Source organism: Macaca nemestrina, chromosome 16, assembly GCF_043159975.1.
Source record: "Macaca nemestrina isolate mMacNem1 chromosome 16, mMacNem.hap1, whole genome shotgun sequence".
NCBI classification, from domain to species: Eukaryota; Metazoa; Chordata; class Mammalia; order Primates; family Cercopithecidae; genus Macaca; species Macaca nemestrina.
Window position 1 is genome coordinate 105,467,612 of NC_092140.1, and position 13,629 is coordinate 105,481,240.

A 13,629-nucleotide genomic window follows, 5' to 3' on the forward strand; every position below is an offset into this window, starting at 1 on the left:
AAGGTGCTGAGAAAGAACTAAGGGGGAAGATCTCTTTTAAACCAGGAAGATAGGTAAAGTCTTTGATAAAATGATACTTAATCGGAGAGCATATTAGCCAGGGCTCAAAGTCTGAAGTAACACAAAACTCCAGCTAGCTCAAGGGCAAGGAGTTTATGCATCAACAGAAAAGTCCAGGGTGGAGCTAGCTTACTTCAGGCCCAGCTGATCCTTGAGCTCCACCACCACCTCAACTCTGTGGCAAGGGCTCCTCCACTCAGGCCGGCCCTCCCTTCACAGCTCCAGCTGTACCTCTGCATCTCCAGAAGTGTGCTGCTCTTTCCCAGTACTTCCCCAGTCCCAGAATGGGCTTTCATTGACCTGACTTGACTGGTGTCGTCAGAAGTTGTGATGCTGCTTGGTTGAGCCTGGAGCTGGCCTGTAAGTTCTTAAGGGCAGTAGTGCGGGGCAGACAAAAACATCAAGTATCCACCAACTAAGGATGAGGGAGTGTTAGCAGAATGGGTGGGAAAAAGTATTCCAAGATGAGAGCAGCCTGTGTGAGGCCCGGGGGCAGGAAGAACGGAGGAGTGGAAGAGGGTGGTGTGGCTGGAGCACAAGGGGCAGGAGGGAGAAGCAAGCTGCGGTCAAATCACATAGGGCCATGTAAGCCAAAATTAAGATCTTGGATTTCATTTTAAGAGCAGTGGGAAGACACACTTGAAAGATCCCAATGTCTGAAGCTTGACAAGCTGGAAGCATCAGTTCTAAGAAACAGAAACTAGGGTCATAGGAGGGAGGTGGTAAGGGTTAAGGAAATATGATTTGGACAAACTGAGGGGCCACCACTAAACAAGTGGTGCTCCCTTGCAGACAATCAGAAATGCTTAACAGTCTTTATCGCCCACTGATGTGGTTTGACTGTGTCCTCACCCAAATGTCACCTGAATTGTAGTTCCCAGAATTCCCACAAGTCGTGGGAAGGATGCAGTGGGAGGTCACTGAATCATGGGTGTGGGTCTTTCCTATGCTGTTCTCATGATAGTGAGTATGTCTCCCAAGATCTGATGGTTTTATAAAGGGGGGTTCCCCTGCACATGCCCTCTTGCCTGCCACCATGTAAGACGTGTCTCGCTTCCCACTTCGCCTTCTGCCATGATTGTGAGGCCTCCCCAGCCATGTGGAACTGTGAGTCCATTAAACCTTTCCTTTATAAATTACCCAGTCTTGGGTGTCTTTATTAGCAGTGTGAGAACAGACTAATACACTCATCTTTAAAAAACCTCTTCACTACATAACCTCTTCTAGCTACTGCCCGTTCTCTTGCCTCCCTTCTTTAGCAAAACTCCTCAAAAGAGCTGTCTGAAGCCACTGTTTTACCTCCTCAGCTGTTTTCTCTTCCATTCACTACAGACTTCTAGTACCAGCACTCCATAAAAATTAATCAGTGTTGTCAACATCAACTTTGCCAAACCCAACAGTCAATTCTCAGTCCTCTTTTTACTTGAATTCTCAGCAATACTGACAGAATCGTCACTCTCCTTGAAATACTTTCTTCCTACTTCACTGGCCTCCTCTCAGTCTCCTTTGCTAGATGACTTTGCCCTTTTCCATCCTCTAAAGTTGGGAGAACTCTAGGATTTGGTCCTTGGTATACTTTGAATATATTCCCTCCCTAAGCAGCTCATCCGGTTCTGTGGATTCATATACACACAGTACACAGTAAAAGGCTGGTATACATTTCAGAGTCAATGGCATACATAAAGCTGACTAGAGCTTTATTTTGAAAAACAAAACTAAGTATCTTAAAATTTTATTTTACATTATATTTAACAAAAATTATACTTACAACTACCCAGTAACTTCTAGAACAAGGGCAAAATCAAGTTTTGTTTTGGTGACAGTTTTCTGACAAGATTAATAGAGCACAATGGACAGGTCCCCCATTTGACTTTCAAGGAACCATCATAAAACAGGGTAATCTTTACTGCATCAAATTCCCAAAACTAAGCCTTTGAAGCACATTGACATAATACTTAATTGTTTCTTCTCAAATTTTTAATGGTTCTCCACAGTACGTTAGGTCCTTATTTTCTCATTGGCTGTAATTTGACAAGTTCTCCAAAAGCACTATCATGAACTTAATTAGATAATACTTTCCAGTTGTAATTAAATCAGAAGGATCGTAGGCTTGATAAGCAGGTCAGACTGAAGCTACCAGGCAGCTCTAGAGGCTCCCGTGGCCATAGCTAACAGCGCACAGGAAGGCCCCTGGCCTAGGACGAGCCCTCAGAACCTTTTAGAGAGTGAGGTTCGGGGTCTACTGGGTGTCCAAGCTCGAGAGTGGAGCGTGACAGGTCAGCTGCCATGTGATAGAAAGAACTGACGTGAGAGAAAAGACCCCACACAGTGAAAAGCTGGGAGAAAAGAGAAACAAACTCACAACCTGACAGCAGAGTTCCTGGTTCCAACTGTTGAGACCTGTCTCCACCTCCAGTGGTCACAGTATATAGTTACCCAGGCCTGGAAATCTCCCTTTTTTCCTAATTAGTTTAACTGGTGTTCCTGTTGTTTGCAAACAACAGCAACTGCATCTTCAGACAGCACTGAGGAAGTAAAAGGTGTGGGACGGTCCTGAAAGGAGATGATGGGAAGGCAGAGCTGGCTGGCAGCAATGTCTCCCTGGCCAGGTCAGGGGCAGCCTCATCTGAGTAGCAAACACCTTTATATTTTTAAAATTACTTGTCCTACTTCCTGGTACTACTTAAACCATTCTGTTGATTAAGCTGGGTAATTTAGTATCAATGAAACACTAATAATCCTTAAAGAGTGAATGACTGGACTACATGTCAACAAGACTAAGGTTAAACTTTATCGAAACTTCATAAAAAGCGTATAATGATGTTAATGTTCATGTTCCTCTTTAAAATGGGTCAATGTTTAAAAAGGGGAAAGAGGCAGGGGAATGTAAATGATAAAATCGGTCCAGCTCTGCTTTAATTTCATTCTGTTCAGTTTCTTGTAATGGATAGATTCACTAGAAATTCTGCAACAGATACAAATAAAAAATATCAATTTAATGTAATTAAAAGCCATTAAGACAAATGACACAATACTGTGGCTATATATTTTACACTTATAAAATAATTGAGGATAGGCCGGGCGCGGTGGCTCACGCCTGTAATCCCAGCACTTTGGGAGGCCGAGACGGGCGGATCACCAGGTCAGGAGATCCAGACCATCCTGGCTAACACGGTGAAACCCCGTCTCTACTAAAAAATACAAAAAACTAGCCGGGCGAGGTGGCGGGCGCCTGTAGTCCCGGCTACTTGGGAGGCTGAGGCAGGAGAATGGCGTGAACCCGGGAGGCGGACCTTGCAGTGAGCTGAGATCTGGCCACTGCACTCCAGCCTGGGCGACAGAGCGAGACTCCGTCTCCCAAAAAAAAAAAAAAAAATTTGAGGATAGATTCCCACTGATATCATTAAACTGGATAATTTGGGAATCTGAGATTCAGGGATCACAAGTCCTGTATCAAAAGATAGAGACAGGCTATTAAGCTGGCAAATGTCAATTAAAAACAAAAGTTTTACTAACATTTAAATGTTTTTTTCTTTTTTTTTTTGAGACGGAGTCTCGCTCTGTTGCCAGGCCGGAGTGAGTGCAGCCATCTCCGCTCACTGCAATCTCTGCCTCCCAGATTCAAGCGATTCTCCTGCCTCAGCCTCCCGAGTAGCTGGGACTACAGGTGTGCACCACCACACCTGGCTAATTTTTGTATTTTTAGTAGAGACAAGGTTTCACCATGTTGGCCAGGATGGTCAAATGTTAATTTTTAAATGTCCTCCTCAAATAACACACGAACTTTCTTTGCAAAGGTAACATACTCACCAGTTTTCTTTGTTGCTGACATCTCGGATGTTCTGTCCATGTTTAAGGAACCTTTTACTGGGTGGCACTGCTTTAATTGCTACTGGAGTAGCTAGGTTTGTGTTGTATTTTGATAAAAGCTAAAAAAAAAAAAAAGCAAATTCCTTTTTATTGAGCCATATGAACAACATAACCTAAATTTGGAAGAAGTTATAAAATGTTCAATACAAGCTATGGGCTGGGTGTGGTGGCTCACACCTGTAGTCCTAGCACTTTGGGAGGCCAAGGCAGGTGGATCACTTGAGGTCAGGAGTTTGAGACCAGCCTGGACAACAGGTGAAACCCTGTCTCTACTAAAAATACAAAAATTAGCCAGGAGTGGTGGCACACACCTGTAATCCCAGGTACTCGGGAGGCTGAGGCAGGAGAATCACTTCAACCCTGGAGGCGGAGGTTGCAGTGAGCTGAGATCATGCCACTGCACTCCAGCCTGGGAGACAGAGCAAGACTCGTTCTAAAAAAAAAAAAAAGACATGCTAACAGCAATGAAAAGATGGGGATATTAGAAATGTAACTTGGATGTGAAGGACTGATTTTTAAAGCCTAAAATGTATTCTGACTGAGGTTAGTGAAAACAAGTAGCAATATATCCCCGAGAGCAAATTAAGCCTTAACAAAGATGTTAAAATACACAAAGGAAAGATGTAAAATGAATGCTCAAAGGAAGGTCACCAATTACAAAAATTATGACAGGAGAACATGAAATATTAGCTAGAATTTTTTCATGCATAAAGAGATGATATATTAAATATAAGCTTTCCTTCCTTTTACATAGAAATAAGGAGAGATGAAGCAACTGTTGGGAAGTGGAAACTATATAATTTTCATAAAGACAGAAGATGCTCCTTCTTCATGCAATTTATTATTTCTTCCAGAAAAGCAGAAGAGAGAAAAAAGGATAACAAGTACTTTATTGATATCCCAGCATGAGTCAGTTCTAAAGGCATCTGAGTATTTTCCTAAGTGATTTATCCTTCTCATGGGTCTCCGTAAGTCAGGAAGATTTCTAGAATGGTTATTAAGAATTCCATACGTGTAAGTAATAACTGCCAAACACTGTAACTTCTGTTAAGGAGGGGGACTGTCAAAGAATCAGACTGGTTATTTAGAATTGGCAGTTGTTTTTTTCTTGAGACGGAGTCTCGCTCTGCCGCCCAGGCTGGAGTGCAATGGCCGGATCTCAGCTCACTGCAAGCTCCGCCTCCCGGGTTCACGCCATTCTCCTGCCTCAGCCTCCCGAGTAGCTGGGACTACAGGTGCCCGCCACCTCGCCCGGCTAGTTTTTTGTATTTTTAAGTAGAGACGGGGTTTCACCGTGTTAGCCAGGATGGTCTCGATCTCCTGACCTCGTGATCCGCCCGTCTCGGCCTCCCAAAGTGCTGGGATTACAGGCGTGAGCCACCGCGCCCGGCCGGCAGTTGTTATAAGTCATTAGTAGACTAATGGTAACTGCTGTTAAATACTAAAGAATCGGATACAGTCAGGCATCACTTAACGATAGGGATACATTCTGAGAAATGCATCATGAGGTGATTTCATCGTGTGTGAACATCACAGTACTTACACAAGCCTAGATAGTATACCCTACTGCACACCCAGGCTATATGGTACAGCCTATTGCTCCTAGGCTACAAACCTCTACAGCATGTAACTGTCTGAATAGTGCAGGCACTTGCTACACAGTGATAAGTACTTGTGTATCTAAACATAGAAAATGTACAGTAAAAATACAGTATCATATTATCATTGCTGCGGCATATGCGGTCTGTTATTGACCAAAACGTTATGCAGCACATAACTGTATTCTAATATACATCAATCAGTGTTTGCTAAACTGAGGTCCAACAAGTCTCAAGTTCAAAAAGCACTGACATGTTATTCATGATACCCTGGTTCTGGGAAATTGCAGGGTAAATGACTTTTCTGACTTTGCCAGCAACACTTCTAATGGAACCATGATCGACATGGAAACCACAGTTGAACAAGTACTAGAAAATAAGGTCCTGACAGCCTAGAACTTAGATTTTCTCATCACCAAAATTAGCACATTAGCTCAATGATAAATAAGACAGTTTACATGCAGTTTCAGGTCTTTAAGTATTTCATTTTGAAAAGAATATCAGAAAAAAAAATAGCCTGGAAAAATAACCTGGAGAATATCTTCTGGAATTTTAGTTACTTCTGGAGGCGTAGGTGTTCTGAGCAGATTCTCATAAGAAGAAATCGTAGGTGAAGAGGGATCTGTTAAATTCTCAAAGCATGTGTCTGAATTTAAAACCAACGAAGCATGATCTTTAACTTCCAAATCATTGGGTGAACTATTTATTTTTGATAATGGGTAATTTGTAGATACCTATTGAATAAAAATAAACCATTAAATTATGGTAATATAACATAATGTAGTAATCAAAAATGGTTAATCATTTGTTAGTTCTGTTGGGGTCTCTAAGTAGGCCCCCATATGCCCCATCTTCTCTGACCAAGATTTTTTTTTTTTTTTTTTTTTTGAGACGGAGTCTCGCTCTGTCGCCCAGGCTGGAGTGCAGTGGCCGGATCTCGGCTCACTGCAAGCTCTGCCTCCCGGGTTTACGCCATTCTCCTGCCTCAGCCTCCCGAGTAGCTGGGACTACAGGCGCCCGCCACCTCGCCCGGCTAGTTTTTTTTTTTTGTATTTTTTAGTAGAGACGGGGTTTCACCGTGTTAGCCAGGATGGTCTCGATATCCTGACCTCGTGATCCGCCCGTCTCGGCCTCCCAAAGTGCTGGGATTACAGGCTTGAGCCACCGCGCCCGGCCTCTGACCAAGTTCTAAACAAAATCAAGAACAAATGGCATACAGACGACAAAATATCACCTTCATTACCAATAAAGGCTGAGTTAAAGCTTAATGTCAGCAAGGTGCGGTGGCTCACGCCTGTAATCCCAGCACTTTGGGAGGCTGAGGTGTGCGGATCATGAGGTCAGGAGTTTGAGACCAGCCTCGCCAACACGGTGAAACCCCATCTCTACTAAAAATATAAAAAATTAGCCAGGTGTGGTGGTGCGTGCCTGTAATCCCAGCTACTCAGGAGACTGAGGTAGGAGAATTGCTTCAACCCAGGAGGCAGAGGTTGCAGTGAGCCAAGATTGCGCCACTGCACTTCAGCCTGGGTGACAGGGTGAGACTCCATCTCACCAAAAAAAAAAAAAAAAAAAAAAAAAAAAAGCTTAGTGTCATAACTAAATAGAATGAACCAAAGATTTAGATGGATACACCCACCCCATCTTAGGCAACAGTGAGTGTAGTCAGAGGAAAATCACAGCATGAATGAACAAGTGTTACCACATGCCCTCCCAAGAGGAAAAAAGCAGATCAGAGGTAAGTTTAGTATGCAGACTATTCATGCTAAACCAGCCAGTTGGGTAAGTCGCTCCATCTCTCTCAGGTCAGACTTAACAGAGAGAGAGGGTCACCTCAGTAGGGTACCTTCCATGTGAACATAAGGAGTAGATTAATTGTAAATGGCAGGTACTAACAGGCAGATAACCTGATACCTCAATTGCTAACACAGCCCTATGTTCATCCACAGCTGCACTGTACAATATAGTAGCCATAGCCACACGGGACTCTTTAAATTTTAAGTTAATCAAAATTAAATAAAAATTAAAGAATTAAATATTCTTCCGATATACTAGCCACATTTTCAGTGCTCAATAACGTGATTAGTGGCTACCATACTGGACAGTGCAGATTAGAAAACATTTCCATCATTACAGAAAATTCTATTGGATGCCCTAACACAGTATTGGTTTTCCGTAGCATTGGTTAAGTGACCATACTGACTGAAGAGGGATAAGGTTTTGATTTGATGAAATCTGATTATTCACTGGTAAAATTTAGGGGAAAAAAAGCACAAAATCACCCATAATTTTATCACCCAGAGATAACTACACTTTGCTGTTTCTATCCACTCTTTTTCCTTAAAACATATGTGTGTACATATGCATGTGTGTGTGTACGTAGACACACATAATTTTCCATATGATTAATATTTCTTGAAAATATTCTTTTTATATGCTCTCATCTGTTTTGAAAAACACATGATAGTATACATAATACCTGATCTTATGGATATGCCTTGCTGTGTTTTAGTTCTTCGATATCATTCGATATTTATACCGTTTCCCATGTTTTGTGCTTACAAATAATGCTATTTCTTACTCTGTAACTTGTTTTAAATCTTTGTTCCACTTTGCCTTAGAAAAAATTCTGAGATATGGTTTAAGGGTATGAAAAATATTTTTTAGCCGGGCGTGGTGGCTCACGCCTGTAATCCCAGCACTTTGGGAGGCCCAGGCGGGCGGATCACAAGGTCAGTAGATCAAGACCATCCTGGCTAACAAGGTGAAACCCCGTCTCTACTAAAAATAAAAAAAAACAGCCGGGTGTGGTGGCAGGCGCCTGTAGTCCCAGCTACTCGGGAGGGCAAGACAGCTTGACTCTAGACAAGCTAGAATCGCTTGAACCCGGGAGGCGGAGGTTGCAGTGAGCCGAGATTGCGCCAATGCACTCCAGCTTGGGTGACAGAGCGAGACCCGGTCTCAGAAACAAAAACAAAAGAAAAAAAAGAAAAATACTTTTCAGAGCAATTGACTTATGCTGCCAAGCTACCCTCCAGAAATGCACTGTAAATACACTCCTAAAAGCTGGATTCATCCATGTCTTCTAAATAGCCTCTTTGAGTCTGCAAGCAGTAGTGTATCTGAGTCTTTAGGAGAAAGATTGTGGCTTTCAATTTTACGGAAAGTTACCAAAGCTATGCTGTTCTTTGTAGATGGAATTTTCAAACCAGGAGTACAGAATGTAGGTACCAAAGGAGAATTGGTATACTCGGCATCTGAAAGACACATAAAATGGTCACAGAAAATTGTAACTATAGTATACTTAACTGGACAGGAAAAAAAAATCTCATATTCACATATGTAATTACCATTAGCACTAATAAAATTCAGCAAGGATGCAAGAGCAATACACAATAACAAACAGTTGTAATGTATACTAAACATAAAAGCAACAAACTATTACACATATAATTTGAAAAAAGATACTTTTCACAGTAGCAACAAAGACAAGATACCTACAAATATGTCTATTAAAAATGGTGTAAAACCTTTATGGAGAAAATTATCAAACTTCTGACAAAGGAGGAGGAAGAGGGAGAACAGGTCACTTGCCTTCCAAGATGGCAGGACTTACTCCGAAGGTACAATAGTTAAAAACAGTGTAACATTAACCAGGGATGGAAAAATTAAAGATAAGAACAAGAGAGACCCATGCATATACAGACAATTGCTATCTAGGACACATAGTATCATCGAGGCAACCTTAAAAAACAACAAAGAGAAAAGGTAAATGTTAGAAAAACGATCTAACTGGCAAAATATTTTAAGTCTAAAAATCATCAAGTGCTGGAAAAGATGGAGAAACAGGAACTCAACACCACTAGTGAGAAGATAAATCTTAACAGCCACTCTTAGCTGACTATTCAGCATTTTCTAGAATAAGTAAAAATATGCATGCCCTTTGACCTGGCAATTCTACTCCTAGATGAGAAATACACATATGCACTACGGAAAATTTCCTTAGGGCACTGCCTATAATAATAAAAAATAAAAACATTACCTCTTAATCAGCAAATGAATATGGCTCATATATACAGTAGAATACTATTTATCAATTAAAAAGGATGAAGTGCTTTGGGAGGTCAAGGTGGGCGGATCACTTGAGTCCAGGAGTTTGAGACCAGCCTGGGTAACATGGTGAAACCCCTCTACCAAAAAAATACAAAAATTAGCTGGGCATGGTGGTATATGCCTATAGTCCCTGCTACTTTGGGGGCTGAGGTGGGAGGATTGGTTGAGTCCAAGAGGCAGAGGTTGCAATGAGTAGTCTACAACTGTGACCAGCCTGGGCAACATGGCAAATCCCCATCTATACAAAAAATACAAAAATTAGCTGGACGTTGTGGTGTGTGCCTGTAGTCCCAGCTACTTGAGAGGATTGCTTGAGCCTGAGAAGCTGAGGCTGCAGTGAGCCAAGATCATGCCACTACACTCCAGCCTGGGCAACAGAGTAAGACCCTGTCTCAAAGAAAACAAAACAAAAAAATCACAAAACTCTAGGATTTTTTAATCTTGCTTTTTCATGAACACCAATGTTTTCATGTTTGCTGGGAGAAATATGAAAACAATGTATGAAAATTGTCTTTAAGTTGCTGAGCTATTCAAAAGAAACCAAAATTTAAAATGACAGCTGAGGTATTCTGTGCGTGGTTTATATAAGAAAGATAATGTACAACTCTAATCAATAGGTTAAAAGAAAAAGTACCATGGCTCTACATCAAAAGATTGGTAAATAAATATATATGTCTCAAATCAAAATGTTAAAAACAAGCTGACAAATACTGAATATAATCAATAGTATTAAAAACATACCAGAAAATTTTCTTTCTCTTGGACAAAATCATGCTGAATGAAATGGTAGTTAATGTAATCCAACATTAGGAATTAAACAGATGAAGAAAACTGTTAGAATGTCTAAGATGATGAAATCAATTTTGTTCAAAGATAGTTTGGGAAAAATGTTCCTGAGAAGTAACTTGATTCTTATACTTACCGCTTTTTTCCAGCTGCTGGATAGTGGAGCCGGGAGTGGCAAAAACATTATCATTGGGCCTGGATTCTGTATCTGTGGCCTCCTCACTGGTGTGATTCATAGGGAAATTACAAGGTTAAAAAAGTTAACATCCAATCTCTGGGAAAAAATTTAACCTTACTAAATATCAAGTTTGGACAAATATTCAGTTATGCTTTATGGTATAGAAGTCCCACGAAGCAAATTCATATATATCCATGGTATAAAATGGTTAAGGACCATTAACTTCAACTTATTAGTTCAAAAAAGGAACTATGTAGCTCATGGGGCTTCAAAATCCTAAAGTGGAATTTTATAACTGGTATACATATATAGATTAAAAACTTGCCATTTTTTTTAAGACTAAAATGACTGATCCTGTCATCTGATTATCATTGTCCTAGACAATTACACAGATGTCTGTAAAATAGTTATAAAGAGAATATCACTGAATACAAGATAGTTCAGGATTGATTTTCACTTATAAGTTTCCAGTTTTGAATTTAAACATAATGACCCATGCTGTCTTTAACATCTTGTGCAAACATTTTCTTTTTTTTCTGAGATAGGGTCTCGATGTACTCCCAGGCTGAAGTGCAGTGGTGCAATCTCGGCTCATTGCAACCTCCACCTCCCAGTTTCAAGTGATTCTCCTACCTAAGCCTCCCCAGTAGCTGGGACTATAGGCGCATACCACTGTGCCTGGCTAATGTTTTTGTATTTTTTTGGTAGAGACAGGGTTTCACCATGTTGGCCAGGCTGGTCTCAAACTCCTGACCTCAGGTGATCCACCCACCTTGACCTCCCAAAGTGCTGGGATTACAGGTGTGGATTACAGGTGTGAGCCACCATGCCTGGTCATTGTGTAAACATTTTTTAAAAGTGTATATACAGTATGGCAAAAGAATATATGTTGTATAAAATCTCTAAAAATAAAAGGGCTGGGCATAGTGGCTTATGCATGTTGTGGGGCCAAAGTGGGAGGATCTCTTCAGGCTAGGAGTTGGAGACCAGGCTGTGCAGCATAGCAAGACCTCATCTCTACAAAAAATAAAAAATATTAAAATTAGCTGGGAGTTGCAGCACATAACTGTAACCTCAGCTACAAAGGAGGCCGAGGTGGAAGAACCACTTGAACCCAGTTCACGGTTGCGGTGAGCCACCATCCTGCCACTGCACTCTAGCCTGGGTGTCGTGAATGTTTCATGGAAAGAGGTGGTTTTCAAATGTCTAAAACCTTTTACCCAGTCATTTTACCTCTAGGAAAACCCAACAAATATTTTGGCACAGTAGTATTTATTACAGCTTATTTATAATAGGGGAAAATTGGAAAGAATCAAAATAGGACAGTGAGACCCTGTCTCTAAAAATAAAAGAAAGAAAGAGAGAAAGAAAAACTACTACTAGTACCTGTGTAGTCCCCTGTGGAAGCTTCCCAACTTGGTACCCATCTCTGCCCAACAGAGGTAAATTTCTATCTAGATTTGCTTGGTACTTTAACTACTTATTTGTGTACTCTAAATATAATTTTTGTGCTTTTGAACTATAAATGAAATAATAGTGTTTTATATCTATATAACTGCACACTTTGATTATTTTCCTTGAATGTGTTCATTTAAGTAAAATTTCATAGAGGCTTTTATATACACTGGCAACTTTCCCTAAGATTGATTCACCAATGGCCACCAGCATTATAAAAGCATTTTCTTATGTCTTTATCAACATTGAATATAACCTGTCTTTTTTGGTATTCTCTCTTAACATTAACAAACCTAGTTAAAACTTGGAAATAAAAACGTGCATCTGGATAGTTGAAAAATGACATCTTATTTTTGTATTTGAATTTCCTTCATTACCTGCAACGCTAAAAGTGTTTATATGCTTATTGGTCAATTGTATTTCTTCTGTTTTTTTTTTTTTTTTTTTTTTTTTTTTTTTTTAAATCTTGAGATGGAGTCTCACTCTGTCACCCAGACTGGAGTGCAGTGGCACGATCTTGGATCACTACAGCCTCTGCCTCCAGGGTTCAAGTGATTCTCCTGCCTCAGTCGACTGAGTAGTTGGGACTGCAGGTGCCCATCTAATTTGTGTATTTTTAGTAGAGCCAGGGTTTCACCATGTTGGCCAGTCTGGTCTCAAACTCCTGACCTCAAGTGATCCACCCACTTCGGCCTCCCAAAGTGATGGGATTACAGGCGTGAGCCACTGCGCCCAGCCTCTTCTTTGGTTAATTCATGTCTTTGCTCGTTTTAAAAATGGGATGTCTTTCACCAATTACTGCATACGGGTTTTTAAAACATGTTATGTAGGCCGGGCGCGGTGGCTCAAGCCTGTAATCCCAGCACTTTGGGAGGCCGAGACGGGCGGATCACGAGGTCAGGAGATCGAGACCATCCCGGTTAACACGGTGAAACCCCGTCTCTACTAAAAAAATACAAAAAACTAGCCGGCCGAGGTGGCGGACGCCTGTAGTCCCAGCTACTCGGGAGGTGGAGGCAGGAGAATGGCGTGAACCCGGGAGGCGGAGCTTGCAGTGAGCTGAGATCCGGCCACTGCACTCCAGCCTGGGTGAGAGCGCGAGACTCCGTCTCAAAAAAAAAAAAAAAAAAAAAAAAAAAAAAAAAAGTTATGTAATTACATAACATATATATGCACATATATTATATCATGTTATAAAACTTCTCCTGCTTTGTCATTGGTCAAACATTTTATGATACAGTAGTTTAAATTTTGTATGTGATCAAATCTATCCATATTCTTTACTATGATTTCTAGCTTTGCTGTCATGCCATAATTTACTTCCTACTGTTAACTATTTTGGTTCTTTCCAATTTTCCCCATTTAAAATAAGGCTGTAATAAATACTACTGTGCCAAAATGTTTGTCAAGTTTTCCTAGAGGTAAAATGACTAGGTAAAAGGTTTTAAACACTTAAGAATCAACTCTTTCGGGCCGGGCGCGGTGGCTCAAGCCTGTAATCCCAGCACTTTGGGAGGCCAAGATGGGTGGATCACGAGGTCAGGAGATCGAGACCATCCTGGCTAACCC

The 13,629-nt window shown here is 41.0% G+C and overlaps 1 protein-coding gene across 3 annotated transcripts in view; it reads right to left on the reverse strand.

Annotated features, from left to right (window-relative positions):
- The window catches only part of LOC105490309 (spindle and kinetochore associated complex subunit 3), a 27,849-nt gene continuing 14,220 nt past the window's right edge, over positions 1–13,629 (reverse strand). For 2 of the 3 annotated variants that reach the window (XM_011755817.3, XM_011755819.3), the window contains exons 5-9: positions 10,564–10,649; positions 8,700–8,785; positions 6,059–6,262; positions 3,871–3,989; positions 1–3,025 (exon numbers count right to left, since the gene is read on the reverse strand). In XM_011755817.3, the coding sequence (XP_011754119.1) occupies position 3,025; positions 3,871–3,989; positions 6,059–6,262; positions 8,700–8,785; positions 10,564–10,649 (496 nt within the window). In that variant the 3' untranslated portion in view covers positions 1–3,024. The remainder of the gene's footprint in view (positions 3,026–3,870; positions 3,990–6,058; positions 6,263–8,699; positions 8,786–10,563; positions 10,650–13,629) is intronic. The other variant, XM_011755820.3, reaches the window with a different exon arrangement.